The sequence below is a fragment of the Drosophila obscura genome, unplaced genomic scaffold (genome assembly GCF_018151105.1).
Source record: "Drosophila obscura isolate BZ-5 IFL unplaced genomic scaffold, ASM1815110v1 contig_9, whole genome shotgun sequence".
Classification (NCBI taxonomy): Eukaryota; Metazoa; Arthropoda; class Insecta; order Diptera; family Drosophilidae; genus Drosophila; species Drosophila obscura.
The window spans coordinates 3,711,884-3,729,797 of NW_024542883.1; the positions used below are offsets into that span (position 1 = coordinate 3,711,884).

The window sequence follows — 17,914 nt, forward strand, 5'->3', positions numbered from 1 at the left end:
ATTACGAAAAGGTATATTGGCATAATTGTTTTCGAAGAGGAAGGGTATATTATTTTGAGATCATTTAATGTGATACAGCGAATCAAAGCCCGGTCAAGCGGGAGGAACAGCTAGCTCTAAAGTGCCCCGAGTATTTCCACAATAATCCGATTTAATCCGATTTTCTTAAAAAATTCTCCAGTTCTCTTAAAATATTTTTTATTATTTAGCATAAACATACGTTTCGACTTGCTCATAAATTTGTACACATAAATTAAAGTATTAAGGGTAGCAAAGAAAATGGGATGCACAATCGTGATGTAAATTAATCTGGACCAAAAATGTGGATACAAATTTACAGCATTCGAGTCGGTACATGGGGATTCAGGTTCCGTTCATTGGGTGATTGGGAATGAAGTAGCGCCTAGGCTGGGCGTGCCTGAGTGGATGGATTGGGGTCCATGCGGTCGTGGACAGAGAAGGTGCGATTGGAGCGTAAATTGTTAAAATGTCATCACAGTCATATGAAATTGGAGCGAGAGAGAATGCTGCTGCTTGCCGTCAAACTCACGCGTACAGTTCCGATGTGGTGCTGACCTCCAGCACGTCCTCCACGGATGTGGTCGTGACCGGGGTAGTTGTGGCTGTGGCTGTGGCTGCTGTCGTCGGTGCGGGGTCTGTTACACTCGCGATCAGTTCCATGCCAAGGCCGTGGGGGAGGTGAACGTTGGGTGGAAGCTGCGACATCTGGATTTGAATTTGGTTCTGCAGTTGATGCCGTTGCAGCTGCATGGCCAAAAAGCTGGCCAGATTGGCCGTCAGCTTTGCCTTGTGATTCTCCACGCGCCGGATGTTCCTTACTAGGCGATTGTAGACCAACGGCTTAACGTCGATGGCCCACAAAAAGTCCAGATGGTTAAAGCGCTCCATGGGCACCAGGTACTTGTCGATCACGTTGGGCAGCTCCCTGGCCAGGCGGTCCACCCCTGTGGTGGACACCAGTAGATCGTTCACCGAATAGTAGAGGGCCACTGGAACCTTAACCCTCGACAGGTCATAGTCCGGCGGCGTGACCCGGTTGTACTCTAACTGGTTTCTCAGGTAGCCACGGTCGAACTTGCGGAAGTGCCCGGACTTCATCAGTTGGCCAAAGTGCTCCAGCTGCTTGATAGAGGCTCCCGAGGGCGTGTGGCTCAGCATCACGGGTAGCATGGTCTGCAGGAATAGAGGGAGAGAGTAGAGCGATGCAGTTTGAAATTCCACAAAACAGTGTCCAACCCCATTCAACGTTTAGAATCGACCCCACACACCTGTCCAAAACACAATGCTACACGGCCTAGTCCATGTTAGCCATGGCAATATGGGCGGTTGCGATGGGATATGTTTTCGGTTCATGTTGGGCCAGAGAATCGCGCCTAATTTGCATGCATTGTCGCTTGTTGTCGGGTCTCCAGCTTCGCTTCCAGAGTGCCGGTTAATTATGCCAATTGCCAGCAACGCCAGCGAAAACAACAAGAGGAGCCCAACCCTCTGGGCGGGCACTGACATAATAGATAATGACACCCCTTCAATGGCAGATCCCGGGTCAGGGAAACCCACCCATATTCTCCCCCACATAATGCTCGAATGATGTTCAATTTCAGCCCCATTTCAGCCTCTGTGGGCCATAATTTGCAATCTGCGGGCGTTTAACTTGCGGTCGATTAACGGGCAAGTTTTGCCAGGGAGTGAGATATATTTAATGCAAACATCGGGGCTGCATGGGGAATTAAGATAGTGGCACGTACATACATACATATGTACTAGGCGCGACCTGTGCCTAATTGCATGCGAGAATAGTTGTTTTTGTCTATTATGACTTTGGTTTGAATGAAATGTAAATAAAATAAAAAAAATTATTTTACTGATAACAGAGACCAATGAGCCTTGACTGAATCAAGCAAATAAGGCTAATATATCTTCAAATAAATAGATATGTAGAACTAAAAATAGTGTCGCAGTTTTAAACAAAAGCAAGAAATAGGATTGTGGATTGAAATTGAATATTAGGAAATGACTTTATATTCTTGTGCTAAGCTCTAATAACACCCATTTTCTGTTTACCCTCGAATGAGACGTTTGCTGAAAACCCGTCCAGATTCTTCACTAAAAATGCTGAAAAGCAATGTAGGACCACCCACACCGAAGCACACACGAACTATCAAAATCGACCGACAATCTAACTGAGGCGGTTAATTAAGTGCCAACTTAATGAAGACAATCTCCCGGAATGCCAGCGGACGTCGATTCCGGGACCAAAACCGATGCCCCTCATTACCGCATGGGGAGTCCCGCGAAAATGTTTCCGACACACAGCCGGAAACCCGATTCCCGAATCCCTCCATCGCCGTCCCGGCACTCACTTTGTTAAGCTGCTCTGAGTTGTAGCCGGCCACCAGAAATAGGATATTGGAGCAGACGTCCTGCGTCATGGCATTGTCGTGGCAAACAACCTGACTGTGGTCCACTAGGAATTTTGTGTTGGGCATGAATTCCGTTATGCGCAGCATTCGTGTGGCGGCCTGACCGAAAACAAAAGAGTAAGAGCGAATAAAATGGGAAATGGAAGATGGAGCTATCGAACGAACCGGCGAGCGATTGGCACTTACTGTTAGAAAGTCGAGAAAGAGAACCAGGGTCCGGAAGAGGGGACTCTTCATGTCGTGGATGTAGGCAATGGGGGCTAGCGCGTGCATCGAGGTAATTTTCTGAGTGTACGAGGGCTGCTCCGAGCAGAGCACCCAGAAGATGGCCGTGCCCTGGGAATGCCCGACGTAGTGCAGCTGCTCGTAGCCCGTCTTGCTCAGTATGTAGTCGATGTTCGCCGGGAGATCGTACTTTCCCATCTCGTGGAAGGTGAAGTCCCAGAACTCCTGGTAGTCGCTATTAAGACTGGTGTGGTTCTTCGAGTACCGGTTGCCCCGTGAGTTGCCCATCCAGACGTCGTAGCCCAGGTCGGAGAGCATGTAACCTGGATAGGATAAAGGGTTTGAAACCATTAGTTCTGTGTGGATGCTGCCGTATCTATATGGGATGAAAAGAGCATAAGGGTCTTGAGGGCAGATCCCCTCATAATGCTTCACTCACCCAATCCCGATTTGGGGCCCATGAGAACCCACGTAGCCGAAGTGTCTAGTATGCCGTGCATCAGCAGCACTGGCTGGGCGCCTTTCTTTGGAATGCGGTGCATTTCCAGGATATAGCCATCCTTGGTTACCACGGTGTGTGTCTCCGATGGATAGCCATATTTGCGTATTAATTTGGGCTGACCGGAGAGAAAAAACGGGAAGGAAAGGTGTTAGAAGTGCAAATCATGGAAGTGTGAAATTGAGTTGCCTCTGACCAGGTTTTTACACCTGCCCTTTCCGCTCGTGTCCCTCTTTCTCTTTTTTGCAGCTTCCATTTGCATAGTTTGGTGGAGAGGTTCAACCCCCAGGCCCCAGCACCAGCACCAGCATCATCGTCATCACCAGCGTGCTATTCGTCTGGCCTTAACCACAGTCATTTTCAGCTAATGAATTTTAATTTGCGGCATCAACAAGTTAATAAAGTCCCAGCTAGGAGTTGGCATGACTGCAGAAAGACTGGGTAGATTGAAAGGCTGGCAAGGTGCAGACGGGCTGTGGAGGAACCACTAGGTAGCTCCGCAGTGTAGAGTCTATGGAAATTTCTTGGTAACTTGCTTTCAAGGAATTTTGCAGTGCCGTTCCCCTGGCTAAATTCCGTAGATACATATATCCACAACTATTTTAATTGTCGGCGTATGACGGAGCAGTCGTCAGAGCCATATAGAATTTCTTTATTGACACCGCATAAAACAAAGCTCTAGCTCTATAAAGCACGATGCTCATGGGGGATTCTCTAAGGGAATCGAATCTGATGTGACGCAGTCACACTAGCCACGAGCTGTCCATCCTCGGGTCACTCTATAAGTACCGCTCCATAGCTCAGCCTAGTCACGTATCACGCATACGCACTCTATGACAACATATTTTTCTTCCTGCTCGTGGAGATTTATAGATATATTTGAGAAATCCGTGATATTTTTGATAAGTTCGGCTCTTTGGGAGTTTACTTATGTAAGTGGCGCGGGTAGTAGGTGGCCGAATAAAAAACTTATAATACAATTGTTGAAATTAAGCTATAAACACGCGATTACACAAAATTGAAAAGAAAAAAACAAATGAATGAAAAGATACTGAAATGAGACTCTCTGGGAGCTGGCTGGAATTTTAATTAACCTTGGCAGCGAATGACCAGCACCAGTAGCAGCAGAAGCAACAACAACAAAATAATACTCGTATCAACATTGCAATTGGCCAACTGACTTGCCGGCTGGTTGGACAACATGAGGAAGTGGTACCCAAAGTAAGCCAGTGAAATACTTTTCCTACTCTTTCGGTTTTGTTTTGGTTCGAGTGGATTTTGGCAAATGTTTAGGCATAAATTTTGTTTCTTTTTCGGCAGTTTCCTTGGCTCTTGTCTTATATAATTTCTTTGTTTGAATAGTGGCTTAAAAAGAATGAACGCGCGAACGAGGTGCGAAGAAGCAGCCGCAGAAAGCAGCTTGGACAAGCCGCGAAAAATTGCAACAGCTGTTGAGGTTGTCGTTGCTATCGCTCTGGCCTGGTGAGGTTTTGTTTTTCTTGGCTTGACACACTTTGCGCCTCATCTGGCAAATATTGGCCCAAGAGCCGGAGAAGCGTTGCACAGAGGCGAAAAGTGCAACAGAGTGCCGCCATCAGGGGTCTCTCCGGGCTGTCAGTATTGGGAAACCGCCAAATGTTTGGAAACCTCTGCGGTAATAATAAATTAAGCAATGTTTTTATCTCTTGTCAGGGAATACACTTATGGTTTTACATAAACAATTAAAGTTACAGCTTTCTTTATATGTATATATTTTAGCACTGCAATTAGCTGAAATAAAATTGATTGTGGCCTAGATGTGGCCATGGCTATAAAGTCGAGTTAAACTGTACTTAAGGCTCTACGGTGGCGTACATACACATACATACAGACATACATGTACATAGGCAGATGCATAACTTTGTCCTAGAAATAGGTTACAGAGAAAACAGTATTAGTATCGATTGTTTGATGATTAACAATTCGCCTAAAATCAAAATTACCTATATGATTTATATCCACTCATATAGAATCGTAGTTAATTCATTTGTCAACACATTGATAAAAAAAAAAGAAGACGACAAAAAACTCACCGTCACTGCTCAAATACTGAAATGTTTGTTTTAACGCCAATTGAAACATAAGGCAACAAGGCAAACACACAGTACTCGTAAATAAATCAAGCAAATTGCGAGGTAAAAACGGGCTCGCAAAAGTTGGAAAACCATAATTAAATTCCAAGCCTCAGAGAAATAGAGAGATAGGTAAATGTCGGACCCTGCGGTCTGCGACTTGGACCAATGTGAAAATAAAAATGAATTGTGGCTGTCAGTTGATTTTCGGTCTCGTTTCTCATTTTCTGTCTGACCGCAATATGTTTTTTGTGCGATGTGTGCTTACTGTTTCACTAACTGAACTTTTTCGTTTGGCTCACAGCCACAGAAACTTCATTAGCACCTACACCATACACCATACACCAGTAGCACAGCACCGACTCGGATCTCGATTACCATAATGCTCATCATGACCTACTAAATTTGTGTTTGGCTGCCGATGGTTTGTATCCACGCTAATTGGCAAGGGAGCGTGCGTGTGCATCCACAGTGATCATCGCCTATATGTTAACTTCCCATTTACTTCTACGTATATAAGCCATAGTTGGAGTACTTCTATTTTTAATCCCATTTGCTAGTGAATATCTAATAGATTTATGAACTCACAGGTAACTTTATTAAACTCTATCAACTAGCTTTAATTTATTGGTAGTCTTACGTGGATCTATAGCCTTTGGCGTACCGAAGCCAGCTTCCCTACTGCCTGATCCAGATCATTAGTGTGCACACCTATGTGCATACATATGTATTTACATATTTGGATACCAGAATCTGTTGTTAAATCTTTTGACAAGTGCAATTAAACAATTTATACTCTGTTCTCAACACTCGAAACACTCTTTGGAGCTCATCTTTCCCCCAATTTGCAATCTGAGACTTTATCTCCACTTGTTCAAGTTACCAATAGACTGCTACTTCACTGCTATACTTAAACAAGGTTTCACTTAGCCGAAACTTGCTGTATGCGGAGTGTTACAGGTCCGTTGGGTGTGGATTTACTTCAATGCTTTTTTTTTCGCTGTGTATTTTTCGTTTGAAATATCAATGCAAATTTTTAGTGTCAACGTCTGCCGGTTATGTTTAGTGGCTGTAAGACGTGCCTTTGATTCATTTGCATAAAACACTTTTGCTCGTCGAACTTGAGGGCGCTTGTCAGCGCTTTCGATTCCGGAGGAGACCAGACCAAAGCCCGAAACCACTTTTGTTTTCGTTGGACGGATGGACTTCAGAGTCCATCTCCACTTGTGCACATCGCTCATTTTGTAACTGACCTTGATATTGACTTCTCTCTGCCAGTCTTTTAACACTGTCATTATAAGACTGAGCTCGAAACGACTCGATGTCTAACCAGTTTCCCCACCAATTTGGTGTCAAGTCTTTTGCTGGATCTTTTATGTACCTCTGGCTCTCTTGTCTTAATAGTATAGATTTATTTATGATTGGCGTTGGCCGCTCGTTGTCCGCTTCATTGTGCCGACTGACATCATTTTGATGACATCGTATTATATACTAGGAGGTTAATCACATTTGAACTTTTCTTTCGAGCTGCTGATCATTTGGAGCACTGCCTTATAATATATGCAAACCTTTTGGATCACTAATGGCTTTTATGCGCATTCTAATAACTGATTGATTAGGATTAACAGTCGATACACTTTTCCAATCATTTAAAGCGTCTTAATTGATATCTTTAGTTTGAACTTGGCTCCCTTTCTGTACTATCGAATATATCACCAAATCATTAACCCACTGTCTCATTTATGTTTCTGTTTCTGTTTGTGCCCGCAACATTGCTGCTGGATGTAAAGGCCCCCTAAAGAAGGGTTTGTTACATTCTCGTTAGAACGTTTAACCTCATATGGCACACAAATATGTAAACTATTTTAAGAATTCGGTCGGGCATGGAGATCTTTTTCTACATGTGTATATGATTCAACACTTTGAAATATTTTCCAATACATTTTCGATCAGCGTTACAACACTTTCGTTTTGCAATCAGGTTAAACGACATCAATTTGAAAAACCTTGGCGTGTCGGGCCAAAAAGGAAAACAACGCGGAAATCTTTAAATTCAAATTAAGGCAAAAACGAAAATGTTTTCTTTTGCCAAAACAAAGGAGGAAAACCCAGATCCATGCCGAGCCAAATGACAAAACTATTTCCTTATTATGGCCAGTCCCAGAGTCTTTATTCGGCGACATCTGAGGGTGTGCGGCAGCAGAAGCCAGCGCCGGAGACTGCTAACCCATATTTCAAAGTCAGTCAAGTGGCATACGCGTGGACGTGGACCTGCGCCTGGACGTGGACGTGGACAGGTTAGCCTAATTGCGGACTGATGATTGTGTAGCGTTGACAATTTCAATTTGTTATTGTGCTCCATGAAAGGTGTCTCCCACCATACGTACACAATGTGAACCTGGCCATCTCCCTCGCCCGCCGATTATGCAACTGGCAACGTGCAGAAATTGCCAAGGAGCCCTGGTGCTTTATTCAAACTCCGACATTACAGTGATTACAGTGCAGACACGCGCCTGTGGACGCGTTTGTAAGCCCAGCAATGACTTTGCATAAGATCCACTTGGCCATATCTAAAGTACGTACTGGGCGTACTGACAGTTCGGTGACAATAGTTTTGGGTCTGCATAACAACAACGAATCACGTAGATTCGATAAAATCGTTACGTTATCATTTCTCTGCACACACTCGTGCAGAGTGTAGACACTTGTCAATAAGTAATACGAGCATCTTTGCCGGGGCCTTGGTTTATTGGCTCTGCTCATTTTCGCCTATCTGTTTGTTGACCCCACCCTACAGACACGGTTATCGCATTCGCAGCTGTGAGAGTTACTCAAATGATTTCTGTCCTCACTGGACATCAGCTTGGTTAACCTTGGGAAATGCTGGGTAGCCTCCAAGAAAATTGCTGCTGGCCTGCCATAATGTGAAATTTAATGTGAACGATAACTGAATGAAAATGTAATCCAATTGTGGAGCACGTGAATGGGGTAAATGAGCTCAAGGTCAGTGCGGCCACCAGTTGCTTATTGAATCTAAGATCACTAGCATTCAATGAACGTGGAGGTTACACTTCTATTTTGTAACAATTCTCCTACGTGACGAAATATAGTGCTTATATTTGAGTTGTGAATTAGTTTAGAGTACAAGTTGAGGGAAATTTAATCATAAAATAGATTACTTTCAGACGAAAAGTCTTTTATCTTAGTCCGAACTTCACCAACTATCAATGTACGTACATCCAACTATTATATCATATTAATTATCTACAAATTGTAACGATTCCGTAAGCTACGTACTACGCTAGGTCAATCTTTAAAGTAATTACGCCAAGAGCACTCTCTACCTTTCTCTTGGTGCACGGGAACTGCAGCGGATCATGTGAGCCCACCGTTATAAGGTGGCCATGGCCCCCCGCCCTTACCAGACCGAATTAAACTGTAAATAGTTCTCCCCGCTTCATGTGAGTGTGAGAGGCAGCGAACCCGGAGAACGGGAACTTTCTTTCGACTCGGCAGTGTAAATTTATTTGACATACAAAAATTGTCCAGCCCAAAAAAATAAAAGAAGCAAACCGTTAAATGCCGCGAAAAAAAAACAATAACAAAGAAAACGAGACCAAAAACAAATGTCAATGGCAGAGAGGAGGTGGGTGATGGAAGCCAACCGGAGAGGCCTACGGAATGGAAATTGTTCCCGCTAACTTACCGTTATGAGGGATGCGTCCTCGAGCACGTCGGACTTGAGGTTCCTGCCCCCACCGGCCAGGTTTGCGTTGCTCGAAAGAAGCACCGAGTTCAGGAGGTTCTTGAAGCTCAGCGAGCTATAGCTGAAGGGCGAGAGGAGGGTGAAGGCACCGGCCCTACCGCAGACCTGCAGGGCCACCAGGCAATGCAAGAGCAAGGCCACCAGCAGGCGGCCGCAAGCAAAGTCGCTTGCCCGCATTGCAGAGGGGGGGTGGGAGTTAGGGGTCCAGTGGCACTCGCAAATCGAAGTCACAATGCTCTCGCACTCACAACTGACACTCGCGCTCAGACACTCGAAATGGGGCAAATTAGCCAATGCAGCAAGCACCGGGGCTTGCACCCAAGCGTAACGGTTACGTCGCGACTATCTCTATCTCTAGCTCTAGCTCTAGCTCTCTCCCGCTTTCGTCACAGATCGACTTGCTAGCTGTTACGTGTTTGTGTCTGGCCACTCGGGTTGTCTATGTATCCTTTTGGTTAATCCAATCTGGGCCAATTTCGCACTTCAGCACAGTATTCGCAGCTGATTATTGTGTATTCCGGAGGGTATTCAGCCGGGTCTCAATATTTATTGTCTTATGGAGATTTATTTATCAGTCGAATGGAGCTTTGCCTGCCAATCGGGAGTGTGTACTCTCCGCAAAACTTGCACTTGCTTAAACTACACTTTCTGGTTAATTTGCTCTGGAGGAACTGAATACTGTTTCGGTTTGGGTTTTTAATTTCACTTCCAAAGCTCCCAGTCCCATTTGGCACACCACAAAGTACGAGTATGTAGAACCTTCAGCTGATGGTATATGCATGTATATTCATGCGTCTTCACACGATACGCGGATGGCACGAGCGCAGGTTATGGTCTCAACAAAAAAGTACTACGAGCGCGTATAGGTGCGTTCACGACGATCACTGGCTTGCATTTGCCATGCCAAGTCTCTCTCCCACTGCCCACATCGTCTTTTCCATTTTGTAAAATACCCAACGCTGCAAATGTTGCTCATTCGGCTCGCACGCTGCTGGAATCAACTGAATTTGTCGCTGCTGTTGCTTTTCGATGCTCCACCTCTCTCTTTAACCCACCTTGCATGCCAGCGAACTTGTTTGAGCCGCACCACCGGCTGTGGATTGCATTTACCTGTGGAAGGTAAATTCCATATGAATGGAAGGTAAATCATTCAAAAGTGTTACATGTTGATATGTATACCCGTAGTACGTGTAAGTTCATGCAACTAGGAAGGTAAGTAGAAAAATATTAAGCTCGATAGAGACAGTTGGACACACACATTCGACATGGTTCAATAATGCAGACAACGGGCTAGAAATTGCTTTCGTCTGCCCTTTACGCACATCAACACATGTGCCATATTGAATCCAAACTCTTTCCAAAAAGTAGGTACATATCTTATAAAGAATTAATGATGTATACTTTTCGAAATTTCAGTTTCCGATAACAAATATTTTTAGTCGAAGCTCTATCTTAAGTAGTCCCGTTTCCCACCTATCTCGATTACCCGGCTGCAGCTGATGAGCACTACTCCTCCCCTAGTCCCCTCCTTACCACCTCACCTCCTCCCCTCCTACAACTATGTGCACAGTTGCTGGCGCGTGCCCAACTAGTTTCTTGCTTAAGTCTTTCGTTTCGTTTCGATCAAAAAAGAGCTAGGTGGGATTGGGCTAAACGTTAGCGGCTCGATCGGTTTGGCACTCGGGTCGTTTTGGGTTCGGTTCAGCTATGGGGGTTCGCTCCTTGGAGCCCGCTGCCAAGGTAATTGCAACTGATGGCTCCAACACAACGTCCACTGTTCCATGGCGCCGCATGGTGGCTGTTGAAATGTTTGGCCCGGCAGCCGGTTACGTTTGCAATTGGCTCAAACGAAACTGCAATCCAAATTATGCATAATTTTTCTTTGTGCCACGCCTCGCTGAAGTTTTGGGAGTTGAGTTGCCCTCCCCTGCCATTTCCCATGTCCCATATCCCAATTTCACAAACTCAAACTCCCCCGAGCATTGGATCACCCTTCCGTCTATTACTGACATTATTTCTGCTTGCCCGCGCACTTGGAGCCTGCTATCTGCATCTTTCCATTGTGGGCATTGTGTCGTTGGACACTTAGTCTTAATCACTGAGTTCATAGCCGCTCTTACAATGGTCTCCTCCCGCCTGTCTTTTATTTCTTGTCTCAGTTGTTAACCTTGGCCGGGCCAATTTGCTGCGAACAGGCACAGGCCACAATGACAGCCGTACCCACATTAATCATAATTTCAATCACCATTTTTACATGCATTCTTACCACATCGGGACAGTCAGAAAAATAAGAGTAAAACCCGACACGAAATTGGGAAGAAGCTGCGAAGAAGCGACCGCGAAATGTCGAATACCCTTGAAAACAAACCTAAGCAATAAAACAGACTGCTGGTATAATTTTTGGCTCCAAGATTCGATAGCTGCCTACGATATACATATTTAAATACATACAGATGTACGTATTTGTATACTCTTACTTGGCCGATTACATGAACTCGCTGATGACAAAATATAAAATAAATAAAGCGAAAGACAACCAAAAAATAGCTTTTAAAAAAATAGTCACATAATTCATAGAATGCAATTGAAATACTATAGGAGACACAATAAAGCAAAGATCGGTTAGGACCGTTTCTGTTCAGCTTTACTGAAATGATCATCGATTTAATATCGATGCTTTGTGTACCTTGCTGGTGGCTTATGCTTATGCAATCTGTCACTGCGCAAGGCTAAGATCAGTCGGCCACGTCTCAAGGTGAGCAAATGCATTGAAATTCCATTAAGAGCAACAGAATTGCTCGAATCCGACTTGCACTTGGAAGAATGTCATGAACACGTGCTACAAGCAATCACATGAGGATGGTGATGGGGCAGGGACACGGGCACGGCCATCCACTTCTTTGCCTGACGTCCGGCATCTGTGAATTGCTTTCGTTATTGCTTTGAGTTTCATTATTTTACTCTGGCTGTGACGAATGCAATTATCTGGGGCGCTTTCTGGCTTCGTACAGATTCCTACAACTTCTCACGAGTATGTACTAGTATGTGTTCGAGTTTTTGACAACGGAAATTTCCCGCTTGCAAACCCAACAATGGTTGCATCAAACGAGGCACAAGCAAACAGCTTAACCCTTTAAAAACTATAACTCGAGCTATATAGTAAGTATATAAACAATAAAATATTTTCAATGCTATAAAGTACGGTACAAACAAATGTGGTTACATCATGTAAGCCGACATTGGTTGCATGAAATGTTCCTGATGCACAAAAAATGCACAACATCCAAGCATTACATTGTTACATTACATCCTACGACATCTTATAGACAACATTTAAGTTAAAGTCATGCTTTGAAATATTTTAATATTTTAAATCGATTATAATCGAAAAAGATAAGGAAAGATATAGAAATATAAAAATGAAACAGATGAGTAGTCGTACTAAAAATAAAACTTGAAAACTTATAGCGTTGACCAGGAAAGAAAGAGGGCAGTAACTAGACTACAAAGAAAATGAGAAAACATTGTACTATTATATTGGATGTTGTGTCGTAAGGGGTTAACGCAGCAAATCTGAAGGTCTCAAGGCGCGAGTTAATTTTAGTTGTTGCACCGAAAGTGAGCGTGACAGAGTGAAAATCGTATGTAGTAAGAGAAGAGTGAAAGAGTGAGAGCTGGTGGAGCGGAGAGCGCTGAAATGTGGCATATATACTACAGGTATGTATTATGTAGTATGTATGCCTCATAATATACTTATATACTTATCCTATACTTACTCATACTTATGCTATAAGGCCCAGTTTTGGGCGGGGCGGTCATTTCTGTGCTGTCCCTGTCGTCCTCTGGTTCTTCGTCACGTACTTCTCTGCGACCTTGCCTGGAGTGTTTTTGTTGTCTGTGTTTACTCTCTGGTTGACACACTTTCGGGTGGCGGGGCTCATCTGGTCTCCATATCATCCCAAATTAGCAGTATATTTTATGTACATACAAACAAATGTATGTGGCTAAGAATTTAATAATATTCACATTTCACATCGGTAATTGCTGTGTTAAATTGCACGGAAGAAACTTTATTGTTGTGTTAATATTTTAACGGCACTTAACACATGATCCCGAATTAGAGAACCATTTTTAAATGATATTTGAACCTGAGAGATTCTAAAAAACTGGTCAACGTGTTGGCTATTATAAGAGACAGTACAAAGAACGAAAATTGTGGAGAGCCAGAACAAAAAAAAGCGATATTAACCAAGTGGTATATCGATTAATATAACATCGATCCGTCCGCCAGTATTTACATATATCAGCCTGTTCCAACCTCAAACGATGTGTTGGCAATCAACTAAGCTTATTACGCAATTTGTGCAGACCATAAGTAAATATTTCAATAAGGTCCGCTTGCTTGAAATCGACCGGATTTGCGTCATCCGTTCTTTCCCGCTTCCTTCGTGCTACTTTCCTTTCCAAGTTTTGTACCTCTATTCCTGCCTCAAGACCTGTCCCCAGGACATTCCGCAAGTGGTTGCGCTTTCTGGTAATTTTAAGACGCCATTTAATTGCGACGCATATCACATGCTACCCACGCCTACACCAGCAGCATCGGGTAGTTGACTGGAACCAAACAACTATAATCAGTTGCGACGACGCCAATTGCAGGGGCGTTTAAAAGCAGCTGACTGCGCAGTCTGCGTATCGTGGTAGTGGGGAGTGGTTTTGTTCGCTTTTCGGCGCTGATAAGCAGCACATGGTACTCTAACAAACACCGAGTAGGATTTTTGATTTGACTGCCTTTACTGTCATCAATATTTGGTAACAAATTCCTATCCCATGGCATTCCAATTCGAATTTCATGCAGGCGCAGTCGCTGTACCAGCAGTCTCTTCTCTCTATCGATTCGCCTGGTATTATATAATATTCCAGCCAAGTTGCTACCTCTCTTTCTCTGCATGATTCAACCGCACACAGCTTTTCAAACCAAGAAAACTCTGCTAATGGCGACATCGTAAGACGTTTTAAGTTTACACTACAAGTGGCAAAGGCTGGGCGAACATCATATGAAGGTGGTCCAGTTGAATAGTTACTATTTCTCTGGTCATTTGGCGCATTTTTGCATCCCGGTCCAGGTCCAGGCCTTCTGATTCGTCGAGGTTCAGTCCGCCTGGCGGCTACTACAACATTTTAAAAATGATTGTCCAGATGAGATAACAAATATGATATTTAAAATTTAGTGTGAGAAGCAAGGAGAATTTTACCTAATAATATTCCGGTTACACTTGTTATATAAAATTAAATATTTAAAGGTACTCATAATCGTATTCTAGCTTATGATTGTAAATATAGAATTGAATATGTACTAACCAGCCACAAAAAAAAAAATAATTGTGTGTAGACTTGATCAAAGGTTGGGTTAATTTTAAATTATAGATACACTTTTAGTTGGTGAAGCAATATACATGTGTATATGTTTGGTCATCTATACCTGATTCAAAAAAAGTTGTCCTTCGTAGACCTCAGATATAAATTATACTATCTAGTTCAAAGTTGTTGCAGTTCAAATTCATATTCGCCCGATTTTACTGTAGCCTGATGATTGATTATTATACATATGTAATACATATTATGTATGTACGTAAGTATGCATATAAGTAAGAGTATATATAAATTTGCATTCCATTCAAAATTAATTGAACTGCGGTTAGGGCATATATGCTTCGTAGTACATTCGTTTAGCAAAGTCTTGTTTTTTGAGCCAACTTTTGTTAAGTTTTTGGTTTGTTGGTAAAAAATGCAGGCAGAAACGAGCCACGAGATGGAGCCATAGTGGTGTTGTTTGTTTGCTTTTCTGTGCAACAAACAGAAACAGCAACAACAAGTGGAGTTGTTACAACAACAGCAACAGCAACAGTAAGACCGACTCAAATGCCTCTCCAGATTTGTCATTCGTCAGCAACAACAACGAAAATGTTGGTAAATGTGTCATGGTAGCAGGAGCAGCTTTTCGCGCTGGTACTGTGCCTCTAGTCATGGCTGTGGACGTGTTCCTGTTTACATTTCTGGCAATATTTTTAAACGTAAATATTATTACTTTATGCAAAAGCCGGTTTCGTTGGGTTTGGGTTTGTCTGCCACTGCTTCGATTCGTTCAATTGACACATATCCCATCCAAAAAAACTGTTTATCTGTCTCTTCCTCTGATCTGGCTGTGACTGCGGTTGTCGGGCTGGTCCCGTCTCGGTGGATTCGGTTGTTACTGTCAATGTTTGTGGCGCCAAATCTGAATTCTAATCAACGGCTTGTTCAATTTTAAATTTGACGCGCAGTGTTTTTTTTATGAGGATGATGTGCGAAATAGAAAGAAAAGACGACATGCTGGGGTCTGTGTCTTCAGAATTTAAGTTTATTTTGATTGAAGTCGTAACTTAACTGCCTTTGGCCAGAGTTCTAGAGGAGTCAGACCTGCCCCACAGCTTAGACTCTCTCCCTGAATGGTGAACGTGTTTTGTGTGGCACAGAAAGCACGTCAAACACGTAACAATTAAAAACATTAAAAGCCTTTTATATAATCCAGCAAAAACAACGCGCACTTCACACGCTTTGAACCTCTCTGGTTGATCCCGAACACACCCTTTATGAAATTTGAATCTACTTTAGACACATAACTCTGAAAGACCGCATAATATGTAAGTGCCATAAAGACGGCAAACGACAGCCAGCACTGAGAAATAAAGAAATGTTCATAAGCTTTTGTCCACTAAAACATCACAACACACATAACAGTCTGATCGTAAATAAGAAATTACTTTTCACTATTTTTATATTGGATCTGGACACAAAAATGTTAGAAACTAGTTCCACATTTCGTCCGAGTTAGCAAAGAAATTAAGTAGGTACCTACACATTTTATATGGTCTGGAAATCAAAAGATTTGAAGTTACAATAGTATTTAGCCTGAGTGAGTATTTGGTTGAAATTATGTTAATTACACAATTGCAGTCTCTACTTGTATTTGTATCTTTCTCCATATCTGCCTCTGTAGCTCTCACAGTATCTGTATTTGTATCTCTATCTGGGGGCTATGCGAATGCAAATTAGTCGCCAGAGCCCAGAGTTTGCCCGGGAGAATGTGTTTTGGTTTTGGTTTAGCATTACCACGCATAAATTTTCTTACGCCTGAGCGGCTGCAGCGACCATTTTCCACCAGGCCAATGTGGAGCGGTTGGGGCTGAGCCTGTGGCTTCCGTCTGGAGGAGAGAGGACGAGTTGCAGGGAACGGCGAATGTTTACGGTGAAATATGTTGAAAGGATACTTTATTGAGCGAGAGGAACAGGCCGGGGGCAGGAGATCAGTTTGTTCAGCCACAAAAGTTGCATAATTAATTTGTTTACACAGTTGTACACAAACTCAACGCAATTTTCTGGGGTCGCCGTGTAAAGTGCAATGTAAACATGTGCAACATGGCTGGGGGCACGGGATTTAAAGAGCTTCTAATAAATGAGAAGCGATGGTTCCAGCGCGATAAGCATTCCATCAAAAGGACTGCAACTTACCATAGATAATATCATTGAACAACAGTGAACGTCAGTGATTGTGGATGTGGATTGGTTTTCTCCAAGATTAAGTCATCTTTCCACCAGCCTTTTTCCCAAGTCAATAATAAAGTAATGGTCGTTTAAAGGACTTCTCGATTTTTCTCGTGACAATTACAAGCAATCAACTTATTTAAAATATATGTGTGTACATATGGAATTGGAACTATCATTTTAATACTTTTTACATTCTTCGACTCTTCAACACTGGGAAACACGTTTCATTCATACAAAGATAGCGAGAACAATCCGTTTTATTTTTTCAAATTTCCTTTTCCCAATTTTAAGCATACAACAAAATAATGGAACCTTTTTTTCAAAGTGAATTGTTATCCACCTTGCCCCCAAATACTCTGACTGCCAACGGGATCCATTCGACACTTCGAAACAGCAATATCATTAACTATATCATCGATAAAATTTCCATTTCCGTCCCATATTTGTTTATATTTGCGCCATTTGCTTTCAGTCCTTCATTGTTGCTGCTGTTTATGCACTTCCGTGCATTCCAGGAAAATGCTGCAGAAACAACATCAGGAAAGGCGTCAAATGTTTTACTGCCAGATAAGAAGTTTAATTTATGCGAAAACATGTTTGAGGCTTCTCCCGTCTGCTGGCCAGACACCGAATGGTCGGATATACGGATACATGTAGATAGCAGCGCCACCGTGATCCTGAATGTGCTGGGCCTTGACCAGACCCGCTCCCGCCTATATTTCACACCCCCGTTTCTATTGACCTTGCAGCAGAACGAACTTCAAACCCAAACAAACGCGAACAGAAAAAATTGGCCATAAATTTATCGGGTTTCTCTTTTCCGCTTTTGCGGACGTCGATGAGTGTTGTTTTTGCCACTGTCATGTATTTATTTAACGCCATGTTTTGTCTAGACCCTCGCACTGACTGACATTGTGGCCAGGCGGCACTCTCTGATATTTGTAGAGCGATAACTCCTTTTTTATGGTCACCCATTGTCTGCAGCAGCACAAGCAGGGACACTTCCACTAGCAAAAGCATGAGCGGAGCAGATTTTATGCTATTTCTGTCTGGCACTTTCCCAGAAAGCCGCAACCAACCAAAGCCACCAGCCACAGCCGAAGGAGCGTGCGTCTGCATAAGCAGGCAGGCAATTAAAAGCACAGATTCCAGACATTTCAGCCAATTAAGGGTGAGGGTGGTTGCATCACATAATTAATTAGGTCCTGAAGCGATTATAGTTTTCTTTATTTTAAGTTTTTTTTACATTTTTGCCACGTCTACGCCCAGAAGCTTAAAAATACTAGAA

The 17,914-nt window shown here is 43.1% G+C and overlaps 1 protein-coding gene across 1 annotated transcript; it reads right to left on the reverse strand.

Moving 5' to 3' along the window:
• Window positions 1-188: 188 nt before the first annotated feature.
• Window positions 189-9,966, reverse strand: LOC111073929 (lipase 3). The gene is made up of 5 exons (XM_022366497.2): window positions 8,983-9,966; window positions 3,106-3,283; window positions 2,628-2,989; window positions 2,382-2,540; window positions 189-1,194 (listed from the first exon to the last, which is right to left on the reverse strand). The coding sequence occupies exons 1-5, from the start codon at window positions 9,217-9,219 to the stop codon at window positions 547-549; spliced, it is 1,584 nt and encodes a 527-aa protein (XP_022222189.1). The 5' UTR covers window positions 9,220-9,966; the 3' UTR covers window positions 189-546.
• Between the last annotated feature and the right edge of the window lie 7,948 nt (window positions 9,967-17,914).

What these genes read in the sequence shown, in the direction of transcription:
- LOC111073929 (XM_022366497.2), bottom strand. Translation starts at nt 9,219, where the DNA reads ATGCGGGCAAGCGACTTTGCTTGCGGCCGCCTGCTGGTGGCCTTGCTC. An exon ending in AGGACGCATCCCTCATAACG is followed by an intron (nt 3,284 to 8,982) that starts GTAAGTTAGCGG and finishes CTCTCCGGTCAG; the next exon opens with CCCAAATTAATACGCAAATA. An exon ending in ACTCAGAGCAGCTTAACAAA is followed by an intron (nt 1,195 to 2,381) that starts GTGAGTGCCGGG and finishes CTATTCCTGCAG; the next exon opens with ACCATGCTACCCGTGATGCT.